At 41.1% G+C, this 20603-nt stretch overlaps 1 protein-coding gene across 1 annotated transcript in view; it reads left to right on the forward strand.

The window, feature by feature from the left end:
- The window catches only part of WIF1 (WNT inhibitory factor 1), a 54520-nt gene extending 35854 nt beyond the window's left edge, over window positions 1–18666 (forward strand). The window contains exons 4-10 of the mRNA XM_084617471.1: window positions 1170–1310; window positions 5646–5741; window positions 7085–7180; window positions 9943–10038; window positions 13826–13921; window positions 14526–14621; window positions 17970–18666. Coding sequence (XP_084473597.1) covers window positions 1170–1310; window positions 5646–5741; window positions 7085–7180; window positions 9943–10038; window positions 13826–13921; window positions 14526–14621; window positions 17970–18091 — 743 coding nt within the window. The 3' untranslated portion in view covers window positions 18092–18666. The remainder of the gene's footprint in view (window positions 1–1169; window positions 1311–5645; window positions 5742–7084; window positions 7181–9942; window positions 10039–13825; window positions 13922–14525; window positions 14622–17969) is intronic.
- The last annotated feature ends 1937 nt before the right edge of the window (window positions 18667–20603 follow it).

Raw genomic sequence — 20603 nt, forward strand, 5'->3', positions numbered from 1 at the left:
TTCCAAGGCTCTGGGATACCAGGCCTTCCTCCTCATTAAAATACTGCAGATTTACTGCCTTTAATTACTTACTTAGACTCTTTGTAGTTCAAAAATGTTGGCCCTCCAAGAAGAGTGTGAAAATCTCCAACTATCCATCACATTTAGGACACTCAAGGAGTTCTGTCAAAGTGGTGTCTCTCTAGTCTTTAAAATATTTTCATTGGTTATCTTATTTACTAAGTGTGCTATCCTTCCATCACTTCACATAACAAGCTTTTATTAAAGACAGTTATTTAAATATTATTTATTTAAATATCAATGGCAGTGTCCATAAGAACAGACTATATCTAGGATAAAATTTTCAAAAGGGAGTAAATCCCATTTTAAAAAGTTACTTAGGAGCCTGAGTCTCAATAGGTCTTAGGGCACATCTACACTGCAGCTGAGAGTGAGTCTCCCAGCTCATGGAGACAGACTCGCACCAGTGGGACTAGAGCTAGCCCACTAAAAATAGCACTGTGGAGGTTGCAGCTTGGGCAGCAGTTCGGATTCTCAAACTCTCCTAACCCCCTGGTTCTGAGCTCAGGTGCCAAGAGTTGTAATGTTCACATGGCTATTTTTAGGGCACTATTTCAAGCCCTGCTAGTGCGAGTCTGTCTACCTGGGCTGGGAGACTTGATCCCAGTTTCAATGTAGACATGGCCCTAGGTATTTAGGCACTTAACTCCCATTTAAATTAATGGGAATTAGGAACCTAAATACTTCTGAGAATCTGTGCCTACGTCACTTCTGAAAAATGAGAGTAAGTTAGGCACAGAAGTCAGTTAGGTACTGTTGAAAATGTTACCCCTAGTCTGCTTTACAAGACTAACTACTTTGGAGTACAAGTAGAAGTGGTTTTGTCTGAGTGTTATCAACATAGTCTGTACCTGCTAGTTTTCACAAATAACAGATATCAGAGAGATGTAATGTCTTAGACTCATAGACTTTAAGGCCACAGGGGACCATTGGGATCATCTAGTCTGCCTTTCTGCACACTGCGGGCCACAGAATCTCGCCCACCCACTCCTGTAATAAACCCCTAACCTCTGGCTGAGTTACTGGAGTCCTCAAATCATGGTTTGAAGACTATCGTGGGGTTACAATATATTAAGGTTTAAATATTTATATATATTTTTTCTTTTTAGTCGTTCAGGTTGGATTTCCATGCCTTGGAAAACAAGATGGAGTAGCGGCGTTTGAAGTTACTGTGATCATAATGAATTCAGAAGGCAATGTAATTCTCCAAACACCCCAAAATGCCATCTTCTTTAAAACATGTCAGCAAGGTAAGCCATGGTGATCTGACAGCATTAGTCTGTGTTGGTTAAATTGCTCAAGTCTCATTCCCAATACAGACACACATAACAGCAATATTGGGGTTACACAGATTGAAGCGAGAGTCACCATTCATAGGTTGTTGTTCTGGCTCTGCCATGGATTTGCTGGCAGTTTAGGCCAAAGAGTTCTTAAACTTTTTTCATAGTTTGAACTACATCTCACAAGAAAGATCGTCTTGATGACACATCTCTTCCCATTCATAATCACACAGCATCTCTGTGTGACTATAGAAATGGCTCCCAGGGGAAACAAATATTAGTAAAGTTTTAAGTTTCTTATTAATGTGATTCACCAGGTGGAAACAAGGAGAATTAGCACCATGTCACCAACCTGCTCTCCACAGACCACTGATATAGATAGGCTAATGTTTTCAAAAGTGGCTGCTAAGTTGGGGTACCCTGATTTTTGGGTCTCCAACTTGGGCCTCATTTTCAGAAGTGCTGAGTACCTTCAACTCCATTTGAAGTCAGTGAGAACTGCAGTTGCTCAAACCTCTGGAAATCCCAAACTGGGCATCCAAAAGTTGACATAGCCAAAGTCAGTGACCACTTTGGAAAATGTTGTCTGTCACCTCTCTGTTTCTCAGTACAGCTGTCTATAAAATGGATATAACACAACTCACCTACATCACAGCGGTGCCATGAGGCTTAGTTAATATTTGTAAAGTACACAGAGATATTTGAATGGACATCACTGCTGTGCAAATTCTCCCACTCTTACTCATATTGAGTAAGTACCTTACTATGGAGGTCAAACATTTCATTTCAGTAGGGTCATTTGCATATTAAAATACTACTTTGTGACTAAGGGAGGCAGAATTGAGCCCTTTCTGAGTTCAAGGTTTTTGCTTATCAGCCAATATACACACGCCTGGGGTGTACTGACGAAAATGTAATCAAAAGTTATATTGGCTGACATCAGGGCACCCAGGAGTGTATCACCCTTAGAAGTCGTTTATTTGGGGTGGAAACAATGTAAATACACTTATGAAACATTAACCCAAAGTTAATAGTTTTTTTGGAGAGTGTTTTTGACACAAATTTTGAGGCTACAGAAAACGTTTAAAAGATTAGCTTCCAAGATTGTGCAGTTATCAGATATTGTCTGAAGTTGTATCAAATTAACACGACACAGTTTGTATACAGCGAGTGAGATTGTTATTAACTCCCTTACGTCTTCTTTCCTTGTCTCCCATTTACTTCCCCACCCCCTTTTCTCCTAACTAATTGGCAATGGCAGGGCTTCAAAGAACAAGCAGCAGGAGCAAAAGCTGTTTATTCTTTGAAACCCCACAATTGCTTAACAGCAGAGAAGAGGTGGCCTTCTCCTTTGAAGCCTCACTTCTGCCAATTAGCTGAGAGAAAATGGGGGTGGGGATGGGCAAGAAATAGGCAGAGAGGAAGATGGGAAGCTTAATGGGATTTAAAATGCAAGTCTTATATACACACACACACAGAGCAGTGTCTGTGTTTGATGCAAATACAGCAGTGTTCAGAAGCATTTTAGAACTTTTAATTTTTATTTCTACTTAAAGCTATTAAGTTTTTAATAAAGTTTGGATGAAGTGTAGTAGTGACCTGCCTGATAGAGACTGTAAGGCTCCAACCTATATGTATTTTGGGGAAATACTTCTTTCTATGAGTTTGGAACTCTCTCTAGCCCATCCAGCTTTCATCCAAGCCATATTTTATGTGCTACCATTTACTATTATCGCCATCAATTTGCAGAGATGCAGTTTTAGCTTTAGGTTGGCCCAGTGGACTGAGGTTGAATGGTCATTTTGGTCCTTCACTCACTGAGCCTATGGGAGAAGGGCACATTGCAGGGGCAAGTCTCCAAACTCCAGGGGCATGCAAGAGAGGAGTTCTATCATGCCAGTGTCTTTCAGCCCATATGCAGTGATCTGAGGGTGAGCCTCTCATTTTTGTGCTTAATTTAAGGACATAGCAGCATTTTGTGACGGCTGTAGGGAGAGATGGAGATGTTCTCCCTGGTAGGTTGGTTCAGAAAAGTTTTTTGGTTTGGTTGTGTTTTTAAAGTCCTCCATGGAAAGAAAAGAGGAAACAATGAAGCTTGTCATGCAGCCATGAGGCTCATATTCCCTGTTGCCTGGCCCTCGATCATGGTTTTCAGCTATTCCTGGCCAGCCCGTGGCTAGAGGAAGTAGGAAAAGCCAGGGAGCAATTTTGTGGTAAGGGGAGGCTTTGTAGTGGCTAAGAGATGGTCACACAAAAAATAATATTTTTCCATTTTTCTATTTGAAATGGCATTTATTTAAGCACGCATTTTCTGTAATGAATAGCAGCTCTGCATTTGGGCACAAAGGGAAGTACATTTCCAGAAAGAATCCTAGAGTACAGCACTGGAACAAACTAAAACAAAATGTCTTTATGTTTATTACTACTGCTTCAGATAGCTTTACGTTTATAGCAATACATTTTGCTTCCTATATTTGCAGCTTATATAAGTGAATCTCAGTCTTTACCTTTTCTTCTTCTCCAGTTCCAGTTCACTTGCTTTTGTCTGGTGGTCCAGAACTTCACTTCTGCACAACATACAGAGCCTTTCGAAGCAGAATTTGTTCCATTGTCTCTATTCTCAGGTTTACCCATGGTACCCTATTGACTTCAAAGGGATTGTAGAGATGTAACCCAAGGCAGAAAATGATTAATAATCATGACAGCTTGCCATATTTGCTTGTAGTTCTGTTTAGCCATCTCTTATGATTTCTGTAGAGAAATTTGTTTAAGAGTTAATCTGTATACTTTCAGATGATTACACATACCAACTGACTAAAATTGTGGGTGGGAGAATTAGTGTGAATTACAGTTTGTAATATCTGTGGCCTGCAGAATTGCCCCATGCAAGCTGGCGCATCTAAATTTACAAACATTCTACATTCTACAGTTTGCAGCAAAAGAAAAATATTATCTGTAAACACTGCAAATATTTAAACTTTGGACTCAACTTAATTCCATGCAGGAGTTGGATTGCATCAATGGTTGGTGGTACATCTTTCCAGCATCAGCCTGATGCATTGTACCACTTTCTGGTAAAGACAAAAATAGAGAAGAATTGGGGCCATTGTTGACAGACATTGTCAATTAAGGAAGCTGTTTTATGATTATTACACACAAACAATTCACTTGATGCGAACAATCTAGCCAATTACTGTCAAGAAGCTCATCTTCTAATCTTGATTTAAAATATTGTGGCGAGGCGATTCTCAGATTATCTGTCTACCTCAGAGCTCTTTGAACTTTGCCATTTTGGTTACAGAACAAGGTTTGGCAAAGAGGTTGGTAGATAATTCCCTCCTGGTGATGGATGAATAGTAGATGACCAGACAGATACTGTTAGAGCTAGATGCTGATTTTGGTACCACTGCTCATGAGGTGCTATTGGCTTGCTCCAGTGGAAGTAGACATGGCTGCCACTCAGTACCTTTGTTTTTGTCTGAGAGATCTCAGCAGGTGTTTTGGACCAATTGCTCTTTTGCCCTGAGGGTTCATTTCGGGGGAGGGGTTCCATAGGGTTCCAATTTCTCCCACCTCTTGTTCAATGTGGATATGGGGCAGTTGATAGTGAAGAGGCATGGGCTGTCATGTTTTTTAGAATGCTGATGATGCCCAGATATGTTTCTCTTCCACTGTTGTCAAATGCCTTAGTCACTGTTGGGTAGAGATTTGGGATGTGACTAACGGTTGAATGATGATATGGGATCAGTGGGCAGGAATGCGTCCTCCCCTTCATCTTTGCCCAGTGTGGAGATTGAGTCTTTCAGTTCGTACACATCCAACAGTAGAGTAATGTAATGCACTCTGCCTCGGGTCACACCTTAAATCAAGCCAAAAAACTGAAGATGAGCCTGCTAGGTAAACAGTATATCTAACTAGGAGCATGACACCAGTGCTCCAGGATCTGTATTGGCTACCTATTCCAGGCAGTTTAAGATAGTGGGTTTTGCAGACAGGCCACATTATTCATTAGTCTGTTGACCAGCACAGAGTGGCAGAACACTATCACAGGTACTTTCAAGAGTGCAGTCGATCATATGATGCAACCTGTATTTGTAGATTAACAAAGAGAGTGATTTTTACCTGAGCTTCCATCTCAGTCAGCATTTACGGCTCTGTTCGTTAAATCTTGATACTCACCTCAATAAAAGTTGCTATCCAGTTATTTTTGCACTTCTGTCAATAGACTGTATCGATGCTGTTGAAAGTGGAGTGCTAACTGAAGTATGTAATATCTGATTAACAATGTTCTTGTTTTTCATGAAGCTGAATGTCCAGGCAGGTGCAGAAATGGAGGTTTTTGCAATGAAAGGCATGTCTGTGAATGTCCAGATGGATTTTATGGGCCTCATTGTGAGAAAGGTAACTTAAAAAATACCCTCAGTTGTTTTCTTTACTACAGTCCTTCTGAAAAAGAGCAGTCACCGCACTGAAATCTCTCTCTCTCTCTCTCAATAGCGTAAATGGCCTTTCCTTGAGGCTCTCTCATGTTGCTAGATATCTGTAAATATTAAATCCAAACACAAGAAAATTATCGTTTATGACCCCAGAGCTAATGAAAACATGAATTGCTTAATGAAAATGCCAACTTCTAAAGAAAAATATCTGCTCTCTAAAGGATATATTAAACATGAAATTGACCAACAATTAAGAGACTCTTAATCACAAACAATCCGTCTGGCAAGAGATTAAATGGAATTCTTCTGCTAATGAAGACTAGCTGGAAAATCAAGAATAGTGTTCTTGTTGTTTTGCATTTGTTATCTGAAGTTAGTATCTAATTAGGATGCCACAGCTGTGTCTCAAGCAGACTGACAATGGAGAGGGAAAATGTTTTTGGGTAGATTCTCCCTTCTCTTTCCATAAGTGAAGGGGAGCCAATAATAGCTCATTTGGGCAGTGAGAGGGATGGGACTGTGGATTAGATGATGAGTACACTAGCTCTTGTACATGCTTCCTCCTTCTTCCCAACCCTGGGGAAGGCCCTTGCATGGGTGCTCTGTAGAGTCTCAGTAGAGGGCAGAAGCCAGTCACAAGACATCTCTCACTCAGCCTTGCAGGCATTCCCTGGGTAAGTTAATACTGGCCAACCATGAAGTAAAACTCTGCTCCCTGACATTCCTCCTCAAGGGCTGGGTGGGGTAGCAACAGTAGCTGGGGAGGCTGTATGAGAGCACACCACCTGAAAAAGCCAAGCTGCTGTGGGAGCTTCAAGGCAACGTGGAGGCACAGGACTGCTGTACCGATGGCCCTGGCCTTGACAGATGTCCCAAGATCCATAGGTACAAAGAACTGAACCCCTGACCGATTCCATACCCACACAACTGAAATATTTCAGTGAGTCCAAATTGGCTATTTTCAGTCCTCAGTTTGGGAATAATCGGGATAAGGGACAATTTTTGCTCTCAGTGTTCAGATTAAGTAAGACGAACACTAAAGTCCATCTTCAATTTCTTGTAGTGTTATTTCAACCACTATAATCTATAAGCATAATTATGAAACATCTTTCCGCATTAGCTATTTTATGTTGCAAAGCTGACTTGTTATACTCAGCAGAAGGAGGAAAAGTGTTGTTTGAAAACTACTATTTGTGCTTATTACTGATTTTTTTAAATATTTGTTATATAAAATCCTGTCGCAAATTTTGGCGTGGTCATCTCTCCCTCATGCCAGCATTTTGTTCTCTTTCACTCTCATCAAATTAGCTCTGTGTGCATCCCGCTGCATGAATGGTGGTCTCTGTGTCACACCTGATTTGTGCATCTGCCCTCCTGGATTCTATGGCGTCAACTGTGATAAAGGTAACAGTATAGAATAAAAAGCAGTTGAATTGTAATCCACCAGCTGCTGCTACCTTTATGCTCCCTGTCCCATGGTCCATTTTGGTCAGTTTCATGGCCACAGGATTTTAAAAATCATAAATGTCAAGATTTCAGCTATTTAAATCTGAAATGTCACGGTGTTGTAATTGTAGGGATCCTGACCCAAAAAGGAGTTGGGGGGCGGTGGTGTCGCAAGGTTATTGTAGCAGGGTTGTGGTACTGCTACCCTTACTTCTGCGCTGCTGCTACAGAGCTGGGCAGCTGGAGGGCGGCGGCCGCTGGCCGGGAGCCCAGCTCTGAAGGCAGAGCCACCTCCAGCAGCAGCGCAGAAGTAAGGATGGCCTGGTATGGTATTGCCACCCTTACTTCTGTGCTGCTGACTGCAGAGCTGGGCCCTCAGTCAGCAGCCGCCACTCTCCGGCCACCCAGCTCAGAAGGCAGCAGTGCAGAAGTAAGGGTGACATGGTGTGGTATTGCCACCTTTACTTCTGCGCTGCTGCTGGCAGGGCGCTGCCTTCAGAGCTGGGTGCCCGGCCATCAGCTGCTGCTCTCCAGCCGCCCAGCTCTGAAGGCAGCGCAGATAAGGGCAGCAATACCGCAACCCCCCTAAAATAACCTTGTGACTGCCCCCTCACAACTCCCTTTTGGGTCAGGACCCCCAATTTGAGAAACAGTGGTCTCCCCCATAAAATCTGTGTAGTATAGGGTAAAAGCATGGGCGGCATGTGGCGCCCTCCTTTGGGGAGCCTAACCCCAGCTCTGCCCCTTCCACCCACAAACGCCCCCCCCCAACGGCTGGAGCCCTGGGCCACCCAAAGCCCCGAGCCCCCCTTCCCGCTGCCCAGAGGAGTCTTGGGCGAGCTGCAGCCGTACTGCACCTCCCCTCCCAGGCTCCAAGCTGCCCAAGGAAAAGCATCTCTGGTCCAGAAGAAGCTTTTGATTTGCCCCGTGCAGGTTCTGGGGTGGCTGAGGGGGCAGTAGTTGCTACTCAGCTTGCTGGGTTCATCAGTCATCTCTCTGGAGTCCAGGGAGATTACTGATGAAACTGAGACTCTGAATAGCACCTACTACCTCCTCAGCCACCCAGAACTTGCCTGGGGCATAATAAATAAAAAAAACTTCCCCCCCAAAACCCTGCAACTAGTGGTCCAGCAGCCATGGCAGTGCCAGGAGAGGCAGAGCCTCCCCTGGCCTATTATACCCACCCCCATGGGTAAAAGTACACAAAAGACCAATTTCTATGGGGGAAGACCAGATTTCATGGTCTGTGATGCATTTTTCATGGCCGCAAATTTGGTAGGACCCTAGTCATAAGGTATTCTTGGCTGTATGGTACAGTGCTGCAGAGATCCTGACAAGAGAACTATGTATGCTAGTGTCCCCTCAGACATTTGTTTATGTTGTCTGACCTTATATGTACACCTGTGATACTTTCTGTGTCTATCTACATCCTCCACATCACAATATTAACAGAATTTTATGACTACAGCACTTTATATCCAGCCTAGTACATATCTGCTACTTCATTCCTGGGCCTCTTCACATGATCGTGCTAATGTTAAGATACGAACAAACATGGCCAAAACTCAGAGGTGACTTTCATTGTAGTGCAAATTACACATGTATAAGCCAGCAGATGGTAGGTGCAGCTTACATTCACTTTTGAACACTCATGTACACAAAATGAATAATATATAATGTACACAACCATTACCTCCTTAGTTGGCTCACTGAAGGACCATGGGAGTGGCCAGCAAATTCATTTTCATTTGTGACTTGGGGGAAGGGAAGTGAAGGATTTGGACCTTGGTTTTCTTAGATGAAAGGTTGATGCATTAACTTGTTGCATCCAGACAGATTAAAAAATAAGTAACTTACTCCATTTAATATTTTTTGTTATAATGACGTTAGTGTATCAATAAAAAACAGTAAAGGAAGTATGACGTTCACAGTCCCAGAAATGCTGGATATTTAAAAAATACAAAGTTTCCTACTGAAATGTATCTGAATAGTCCATTACACAGAAGGTGTAAGAACACAAAACTATACAAAATGTTCAGTTAGTAAATTCATTAGGTCTTCAATGAGCTTTGTAACAAAGTCATGTTTTAAAGGAAGCGTTTTAGATCCACATTCTGCAGATAGATATGCCATTATAGTCCCTTGTGCTTACAGAATCCATTTGGCTTGGTATGTATTTAGTCCTTAGTAAAGGAGTTTGGCCCAGATCCCCAAAGGTTCTTAGATGCCTAAACCCTAGATTTAGGTACCACTGTGATCCACAAACTGCTACTCAGCTGCCTCCTAGCCCTGTAGACACCCCGACTCACCAGACATCTAAACATTTGCTGTAAAAGTTCCCTAGGTGTCTAGGTTTCTGCGACTGAGTGCACGCACTGCTGCTTTGGGCAGGCATCCAAATGCCTCTCTCATGCCAAGCACTACCTAAGCATTCCCCACCTATCTCACCTGCAGGGCCCTGTCAGGCAGGCATGATCTGAGCACATCTACCTCTACACAAAACAGAGATGACCTCAGTTATAATCCTTAGCCTAGTGTTTAGGATACTCACTTCTGATGTGAGACACCCTGGTTCAATTCCCACTCTGCCTGATGATGATAAGGGATTTGAACGGGGGTCTCCAACCTCTCAGATGAGTGCTTCATCGGTAAAAAGTGGTTAGAGTAGAAATAATTTTACATTAGACATATAATTTAATTTTTTGTTTTATGTCCTTCAGCTAACTGCACAACAACCTGTTTTAATGGAGGAACCTGCTTCTATCTAGGAAAATGCATTTGTCCTTCAGGACTCGAGGGAAACCGTTGTGAAATTAGTGAGTCTCAGCTTTACATTGTTTCACTTAAACCAAGATTATTCCGGTTACAGTAGCTGGAAGATCAAGTGACACATTTCTGTGCTGACTGGCAGCTGGGGTTCTCAAACTGCTGGGGTTCTCAAACCCTCTAAGAGTGAGCCAGGCCTGTGTTTGCGATCTTCACAGCTGATGAGTATCAATTCATTGTTTGATCATCTCGTTTTCTGTTTGTTTGTTTTTTCAAACAAATCCATGAGTTTAGCAGCAACTCTTGTTACATGAGCGCTCAGTGAACACCATATGCATGTGCCAGGTCTACAGCAATTTACACTCCTTCATGTGAGATTAGAACTGAGCCTCTAGATTCTAAAAGCAGAGTATGGAGCTTGAAATATTAATTGGTATTGGGGGAAAGGGACATAGGACTGTACGGGGTGTCAGCTTCAGTTGAAAGTATTAAGTTACATTCACATGGCAGCTTGAAAACTTCTTGTCACAAACATCAATAGACTTGCTGTTTTCAGATGTTTAGCATCAAAGCCGTTCAAAATATTTCAGTCTTTAGTCAATTTAACTGTTCTGTGTAAAGGTGCAGGTGGAGAGCAGCTAGCCTGGGACAAAACTGGGACACCAGCTGTCAAACATTAGCTTAGCCTAAGATAAGAGTTTTCTCACAGCTCTGTTAAATTAGATTAATTTAGTAGCGACCCATGCTGGGATGGAGTGCCAGGGTTTTGGTTTTGAAAACATACACACAGCTTATACTTTTTGCATTGTATCCTTCTAACAACATTCAGTGCTGCATCTTTCTTGCCTTACTCATGCAGGTAATCTCAATGACTTCATTGGAACTATGCACATGAGTTAGGCGAATAGAGTTTGGCCTTATATTTGTAAGATTTTTTTTCTTTGAATGCTTAACATCAGTATAGACAGACAAGCAAATCAGTATATCTCCAACAGACGTGAAATTTAACTCATCATCTCAATATACAGATGGAAATAAGGTCCAGCAAACAGTGCAGTAACAGAAGATAGTAATAAGTCAATTACTATACAATGAAAAAAGAATCAGAATGTGTTAAGACTTAAATTTGGCACAGTATTCGCATGTAGATAGGCGGGGTAATCTACAAAACATTCTTCTATCTTTATATGCTGTACAGATTGTTTTCTAGCAGCTTTTATCTCATTAAAATCAAAGTCAGTGGGAAGCATGAAGTTTTATTATTGTTACCCAAATGAACAAGTGGTCTTTCAACACTGTTATGGTATAAGTGTCTTTCCTCTCATTCTAATTTTATGGGCCAAACTCAGAGCTGTGTAAGCAGGTACAACTCCATTGATTTCCACTGCATTTGCATCTGCTTACATCAAGTCTGAATGTGACACCTTGGCACTCTCTCCTTCCTTCCCTCATTTGAGAAAAGATTGACCTTGATGGAATTTATCACATGAATATAATCCAAGCTTGACCCAAAGTGTGAGCAGTTCATACTTTTTGTCAGTGGCTTATGTTTTATTTTGTAATTCATATACTGAGCCGTAGTATAGAACGTGTAAATAAAGCTATTCCATTTAAACCGACACTAACATGGTATAAGAAACTAAATTCCTCTGTATTCTAAAACCTCCCGCTTGTAGGCTGGAAATCAGATCTCATGTAATCTGTCATTGCTGTGGCAACATCTTAAAAAAAAATAGGTCTTTCTAAAAGCACAATATTCAAGTTATATAGCAAGGCACCTGCCAAATCTGGATCTACCTGAAAGATGAATCACAAGTAGGACACTCCTCAGTCTTCATTCCTTTTTTTGTTTTAAAAGTGTATCTTGCTTGCTCCTTTAAGGTTGTGATGAAACTAGCCCTTCTCTTAATCTCCTTCTGGTGCACTATCATTAGTGCATCTGGACCACTGGTAGCCGCAAGAGCAACTCTAGTGTAGACCAGCCTCTGGAATTTTTAACCACAGTGTCATTTAACCTTACCCAGGGCAGGTGTAGGTGAGATGGGCCCTACTCCTGCAGAGACTTAGGTACACATGCAGGTTTACTCACATGAGTAGTCCCATTGACTTAGATGGAAATCCAGGTAGTAAATCAATTCCTATATAAAGAAAAAAGGATCAAAACATGTTAAGAACTAACTTGAAAATTCATTGACTTCAGTTAGGAGCAAGTAGAGTTATGCACATGCCTAGGTCTTTCTGGGATCAGGGCCATGGCTGTTGAAATGCCGATGGCTGCTGCCAGGCTGACTGCACTGCACCAGTACTAGTGCAACAGTGGGAGACTAAAAAGAAATGCTAGACCAGGCTTCTAACATCAGAGGAGAAACAAATCTCATTCCATTTCCTTAGATCCAGAGCCAGCTACATTCAGTCATGGAGGTTTCAGAATAAACAGGGGAAGAAAACCTTTGCATTAGGCAGAAAGCCATCTTCAGAGGATTGCAGAGAGGGTCCCCCCCCCCTTTATATTGTTTAAACATTTTGAGAGATCCTTTAATAGCTGAGTCCCTCTCTAAAACTCGTGGGAAATGTACTAACCGTAATTTGCAATACTAACAAGCATTCTCCAAGTCCTTCGGGTTTCTTCTTACTGTAGTTATACATTGTCTCTAATTACTGTTTCAGTCTGAGACGGGCGAGTAGTAATTTTCTTTTTTATTTCTTCTCCTCCTTGCACCAGCTGAGCTGTTCTTTTTCCATTTCCCAATCTTACTTTCTCTTCCACTAACAGATCTGTGCATAGCACAGCACATAGCATTTAGCTTTTGTTCCATTCCAAGAAGACATTTTAGCCCACAGTTAATCTGCAGGTATGTCTACACTGCAAAAAAGGGTGTGTTCTTCACTTGGATTAGCTAACCCGTGCTGGCTAATTTAGGTTAAAATAGCAATGAAAACATGGCAACTCAGCTTTTAACTTAGGTTAACAACTCAAGTGCAACCCAGGCTGCCCGATGGGTTAGCAGCTTGTGTTAAAGCCTAAGTTAAAAGTCAGGGTGCCATGTCTTCATGGCTATTTTAACTCAAGTTTCAGGCTGTCTGCAGACTCAGGTAGATGTCACTGCCTTGGTTACATTCAGTTCACATTTTCAAGCTTTTCTTCACAACCATGAAAGCTAGAACCATTTTTTAAACGAAAGCTTGGTTTCTGGAGCAGTAAATTGCAGCATGGAATGGATCCTGCAGCAAATTCTACAGCATCTACAGAGCACACAGGGTTCTGACTGTAAGGTGACAGGCCCAGCCAACCTATTTATTTCCTGCAAATACTTGCAACATTTGTTCAGTTCTGGAGCATCCTGTTGTTAAGGAAAGCCCTAACATCCCTCCCCTCTTTCTTCCATTTGTGCTCAGCTGCCTGGACCCTGAGCTCATATTCCTTGCAGCTAGCTGAAAAATGATGACAGTGACACTGTGCTGAAGCTGCCCTAGGATGGTACAGAGAAGTGGGCAGTACTCATAGAGGGCACACTGAATTCCCTCTTCAAAATCCCAGTGCTATGAGTGTAGCCAAAGTCTGTGTAGACACTCAGAGGCCATGCCCAGTTCTAGCCCAATTTTCAAGCTGCTTAAGCATGCATATAAATCTTTGGAAAACTAGACTTCCCATGCCCATAAGAAAGTGCCCCCCTACAGGATCTACTGCGTACACGCAAGACTTTTTAACCATATGAGCCAATGAATATTTCAAACACAAAGTGTGTTTTTAAAACAGTTATCTTCCTCCCTCTCCCTGTAATTATTTTTGTATAAGTGGAGTACTAAGGCCATTGTTTTCATGTTTCCTATTTCTAGGCAAATGCCAACAGCCGTGTAGAAATGGAGGTAAATGTACTGGTAAAAATAAATGTAAGTGCTCCAAAGGTTACCAAGGAGATCTGTGTTCAAAGCGTAAGTACTAACTCTACTCAATCAATCCTTATTATAAGATCATTGTGATAGCAATACAGTATCTTATTACTCAACATCAGCACTAACTATGTGTTGCCAGGGTAGCTCAGGTTAATTTACTTTGTGGACATGCTTCATTTATTGAAGTTATGGGGGTGGTTGTAACACAAAACTTCTAAAAAACCACCACCAAACCTTTCAATAGTATGAGTTTCTTTAAAGCAGTAACACATCAGTATAATAAGCAAGTGTTTCTGGATAATAACATTTCAATTCTATGGTATTTCAAAATACCACTGAAAATCTACCTTTTCGTGAATGTAAATATTATGGGCCTGATTCTTCTCTCCCTTACTGTCTTCATTGACTTCAATAGAGTTACTCCTGATTTGCACCAACATAAGGGAGTTAAATAAGGCCTTATTTCAGTAGTGGGGCAAGTTATTTTCAGAATTCTGCACAGTCAATTTAAAATATAGATTTACTGCTAGCGGCCTTGGCCATGCCAAAACTAACATTCTAAAGAATAGCAGGGAAAGCAACTATAACTTTATCTCAGAGTGAAATGTAAGGACGTTGAATTCATGTTCTCACTTGATTACAGCTGTCTGTGAACCTGGTTGTGGATCATATGGAACCTGTGTGGAACCTAACAAATGTCAATGCAAAGAAGGCTGGCATGGAAGACATTGCAACAAAAGTAAGTGAGAACAAAGCTCTGAGAATCCATACCGGAGCTTTTCACAGATCATCTTGCATCTATAAATGGCTGGCTCAAAGCTACTACACAATCACTAGAAACAAAACACTCTCCTTAGTTAATAATTCTTTAATTTTTTTTAAATATATGCATAAAAATAATTATCCCAAACATTTTCAATACTTAAACTTTTTGTTGAACTGTATATTAATTACAAAAAAGGAATAAAACAATTCAAAACTACTCTACAGTGATTAACCTCACTTTTTTGCCTATTGGGAATTCTAAAATTTGGTACAGAGAAAATTTCTAGGTGACCTAATTTATGTTCTGCCCATGCGGTGAGACTGATTCAAACCCCACTGAAGTCAATGAGAATCTTGGAAAGTGCGCCCTGCTCTATCTGCTGTGCACACATTATACTCTAACAACATGATTCCCATTGACATCAGTGGGGCTTTGGATCAGGCTTTCAGAACATTGGATAGACATTTCTGTAAATAAAAGTATATTACATAGGGGTTTAGAGCTGATTGGATTTTTTCAAAATTTCAGAGAAATAGACAAAGTTTTGGCAAAATCTTCCCTCCAATTTTCAGCCAACTTTAAAGCAGGTTAAAATTTAGGTGTGTGTAGGGGTGTTAATTGACTTTTTTTTTTTTTTTTACACCAGACTTAACAGTTCCAAAATGTGTTGATCTCAATGTTACATTTGTTGAAAATGATAATTTAATTGTTTTCCGCTTGCTGATCCATTTGACACCTAGTGCAACGTGTAGGCAACTGATGACTTCAGTGGAGTTAAACCAGGAATGAATTTATCCTCAAGATCTCCATATTTAATATACACTCTATTCCAAATAACAAGAAGTTATAAAATGACTTGAAATAGCAATTTAGATCCAGGTGACAAATTCCAATTCAGCCTTACACGTCATAAAACACAGTACTATAACAGTAACAAATTGAAGTATTGAAAGCTTTTTGATACAACCATTCATAAGATATACGTTTGCTGTAAACATTATTAGTTTGCTATCAGTAGTTAATTTGAAAAGTGGCAGAGAAAAAATTAGCATATTTGTTACTAGTATAAGCTGCTCCTTATTATTATATCGTAAAAATGAAAATTTCAGAACAATTTATTTTTAATGCCATATGCTTAATAAATTCATCAGACATTGTACATGATAGTACAAATTGAACTAAAATAATTGTAAATGATGTTGACTAGATGATCATAATGGTCCCTTCTGACCTAAATATCTATGAATCTATGTCTGTGATCCATTGGGTAGAGAAAGGTGTGCATGTTAAAATGTATCCGAGAATAACTGAGTGTTTTTATAAAACAAAAACATACTCTGACAGGAATGAGTTATGGTTTAAAATTAAGGCTTTGGGAATCAGTTTAGAAGATGTCGGATTGTATATTTGTTTCCCTAACTATGCCATTCACCGACAAAAGAATAAATTCTTCAACACGTACAACAGACACAGTATAGCTAAAAATCAAGTATCTGGAAATCAATATCCATTTTAATGCCATCTTTTTGTAACACATCTGTAAAGTTAACCTACCAGCTAGCAAGGGAGCATTTTTGCATTGTCAATACACGTACATTTTACTGCTCCCAGAGAAGCACAAAATGTGTACCATGCCTGCATGGTACAAGGATTCTGTATTCGCAAATTAGTGTCGGCTCCAAGGGCTTTGAAGTCCTCGTTAATAAATACGTTGGTTTAAAGACTGGCTGTAGTCCTGCAGTTCTTAGTTAGGCAAAACACCTTTTGCAGTCATCAGGGGGGGCCACCTGGGTAGAATTCACCTCTGTATTACGAGCCTAAGTAGAACTTACTGAAGCTATGCATAAGAAGGGCCGCCTGGGGGGGTGGGGTGGGGTAAGTGGGGCAATTTGCCCCGGGCCCCCACGAGAGTTTTCGGCAGCAGGTCCTTCAGTGCCGCCGAACAAACCCAGAGTGAAGGACCTGCCGCCACGTCTTCCGCTCCGGGTCTTCGGCAGCAATTCGGTGGCGGGGGGGTGCCAAATTGCCCCGAAGACCTGGAGCAGAAGGACCCCTCCACCAAAGACACCAGGCCCCCTGAATCCTCTGGGCGGCCCTGTGCATAGGGCCCTTTGTGCTTGAGTTCATTTTACTCTGCAAATAAAACCAAGTATCTCTCAGTCAGACTCACGTTTAATTTCAAAGAAAGAAAAAATGTAGCTACTTCCGGGGTGACTTCATTGGCTGTGAAAGTCAATGGCTATAAAACAAAGATTAAAATAATCCCCACAATTTAAACCTGTGGTCCCCAAACTGTGGGGCACACCCCCTAGGGAGTGCTGAGGAACGTTCAGAGGGGTGCAGAGCAGGGCCCGGGCCAGCCCCCACAGAGGGCGGGGAGGGAGCACCACCCAGCCCTGCTCTGCCCCCAGGCCAGCTCCGCCTGTAGTTTCACATCCTCCTTCATCCCCAGTTCAGCCCCATGCTATGCCTTCAGCCCAAGCTCCTCTGCTGAGCCAGCTGTGCTGTAATGGAGGAGGGGGCATGGACAGATTCCATTACTGGTAAGGGGGGGCGGGCCACAACAGAAAAAGTTTTCGCACCACTGATTTAAAAGTTACAGGCGCAGTTGGAACAAATGGCTTCTCAGTACAACAGTATTCTTAAAGAGAAGTGGTAAAAAAATAAAGCAAACCTGAAATTCAGTTTTTAAGTCATGTCCTCTTGAGGTTTTGTAATTAGATTTGTAAATGAAACTGTAAACAAATAGTTACAACTCTAATCAATTTGATAGTCTTTAAGGTGCCACAAGTACTCCTTTTCTTTTTGCAGTTACAACACTGATACTGAAACTGGGATAAAAAGTAACAAAGAATCTCAAATCCTTAATTTATTTTTCTGGGTGTTTGTTGCTGCCATTCTCGTTTTCTTTGTATTTCGCTTTAAAACGAAGTAAAGTGCACATAATTAACACACGTTCTCCACCGAGATTTTTATGCCCAGCAAACCAATAATACCATTTTAAAGCTCACCTCTAATGGCAGCCTTTGACTCTCTGTCCATCAAACATGAGTTGTTCATGTGTGACTCTAGCACAGTATCATAGCCCTAAGTATACTTGTAGTGCAGTGATTCTGTGATAAGGAAGCCTTACGGTAAAAGCCAGAGAGCTGGCATCCTGTCGTGATTAACTTTTTGTCTTATGGCACCCATTTTTTCCTGTGGGGACCTGTGTGATGTGTATTAAAATTCCCTACATTCCCATGGGAAAAACTTCTTTAGTTTGAAATGTTAACAGTGAACCAGGAGTCTGCTTTTGTAGTTTCTTTCTCAATTTTTCAGGGTATGGAGCCAGCATTATGAGTGCCCTGAGGCCGACAGACCCCAAGCACAGACAGCACACGCCTTCACCTAAAAAGGCTGAAGAGAGGCATGTTCCACCCGAATCCAATTATATCTGGTGAACTCAAACATCTGAAACGTTTTATGTTACACAAAGTTCATAGCCTTCATTAACCTTTCATGTGTTGAATGTTAAAATGCTGTTCATTACAGTTAAGATTACTGGCCTGAATTTTATTAGCTTCATTATAAACCACTGAGCTGATATTTACTATTCCTTTTAAGTTTTATAAATCCTTCTTTAGCACGATTATATAGGCTTCTTGTTTCAGTGCTTTGGACAGTGTTTTGTACTATATTTCAGTAATGTTTAAACTTTCCTTTTTGATTATGTAGCTGCAAATATTTTCCAAAAATGAAACAATATCCAAGTGAAGCATTTTGTAGAAGCTGCCCTGGGTTGGTCTGATGATTAGAGAGTTTGCCTAAGCAACAGTCAGGGTTGGTTTTGCATTGTTACTATCATGTACTTAGAACAATTACAAAAAAGTTTCCTAATTTAAAAAAAACCTCAATACAACAATATTGTAGGTCATAACAATTTTGCAGTGCTCTGTATTAAATATACACTATGTCATTTGAACAATATAATATATTGTAAACAAAGTAGAACTATAATGTATGAACTTTTTGCATTGGCTTGAAGCAATATAATATATTGTAAACAAAACAGCTCTTATGTAATAAACTTTTTATACTGATGGTTATGTACAAAATAAAGATGCTGCTTTAGTTTTTTGAGGGCGTGGTCTGTTATAATTTCACTAGTGACATGTTGAAGGGATGTGAGCTCTAGGGCAGTTGGATGCCACTTCTAAAAAATAGAGAAATCACCCCAACTCTTCTTTTTTCACTGATTTCCCCCTCCCCAGATATTGGTACATCATCCCTGACAGATAGTATTTTACCCTGGGGCTTATAAAAATACTTCAAAAGAGCACATTTTTGCATTTGGAAAGGAGGAGATGGCAACAAATGGCAGATTCCACAATAATTTCACAGGATCTCTCAAGAGAATGTTCATGTTATCTCCCTGCACTGCAAACTATGCATGCTGAACACTGGTCCGTGCAATTACTACACACCATGGATTTTCAGGAACTAAGTATAAACGCTGCTCAGGGAAGTGGGTTTAAGATCACTATGTTTGCCATGTGCTTCTCTCCTTGTTTATGGTTACAGGATAGTGTTTTTGTTTTAAATTGGAAACAAATGAACAGATATCTATTCTCTCCCTTCCTCTCTACATCACACACATGCGTGGTATACAGAGCTTAACCGCATAGGCCGTGATCATGTCCCAAAGATCCATGCGTTAATAAAAACAATAGGGCGTGAGTCTCATTAACATTAAGGTCCCTTTGCATCATGCTGGCAGCGTAAAGGGGCCTTAGTGTAAATGGGGATCTGGCCCAGTAGAATAGAAATACCAATACAGATTTAGCTTGTTGGGATCATAATTAGTGCTCTACCTTGCAAGCACAGGGTCTGGATATAAACACTTGGACAGCTTTAATTTGTACTTCAGTTTCCTTTAGGATGGGCGACTTATGAGTAAATGGTTCGTCCCTGATGACACCTCTTTGTTAAGAGACTAGGCCCACGTATTCTGTTGTGCTCAAAAAGTGAGCAAGACATGGGTGCCTCGTTATATGCCCCAGGCTCATCAGAGAGCTTGCAATGTGAGATAGTTACAAAACAATGCCATTTGGGGCTGTATACATACAGAATCATATGAAACATAGGCACAGTACCTCTCTGTACTGCCTTTGTTCTGCGCACCTGAACATCTGAAAAAGATGTTGGTACATTAGAGGCTAAGATTAACAGACAGGAGGGATTGATTCATGATGGAAGAACTATAGCAGCTCTTACTTAGGCAACACTCCTGTACATGGATGAGTAAGGACTGTAGGATCAGGCCCATTTATTGTCCGTCTTCATGAGTTAACTCCTCCTGCCTAGTAATATATAGGGTGTCAAAAATCAGTTTCACACTTCTTGACACAGAGTGTAGCCTGCTGGAGATGGAGAACAGAAAAAACATGTACAACAGTAGCAGTGCAGAAAGGGCAACAAAAATAATTAGGGGTATAAAACAGCTTCCCTATGAACTGAGATTAAAAAGACTGGGACTGTTCACATTAGAAAAGAGACAACTAAGGGGGGGGCTATCACAGCGGTGTATAAAATCATGAACAGTGTGGAGAAAGTGAATAAGGAAGTGTGATTTACTCTTCACATAACAAGAACCAGGGGTCACCCTAAGAAATAACCAGGCAGCAGGTTTCACACAAACATAAGGAAGTACTGCTTCACACAGTCAACCTGTGGAACTCATTGCCAGGGGATGTTGTGAAGGCCAAAAGTATAACTGTGTTAAAAAAAGAATTAGATAAGTTCATGGAGAACAGATCGATCAATGGCTATTAGCCACCATAGTCAACGAAGCAACCCCATGCTCTAGGTGTCCCTAAACCTCTGATTAGAAGCTGGGACTGGACAACAGGGGATGGATGACTCACTAATTGCCCTGTTCTGTTCATTGCCTCTGAAGCCTCTGGCACTGGCCAC

This window comes from Lepidochelys olivacea (genome assembly GCF_965140295.1).
Source record: "Lepidochelys olivacea isolate rLepOli2 genome assembly, chromosome: 1".
Classification (NCBI taxonomy): Eukaryota; Metazoa; Chordata; order Testudines; family Cheloniidae; genus Lepidochelys; species Lepidochelys olivacea.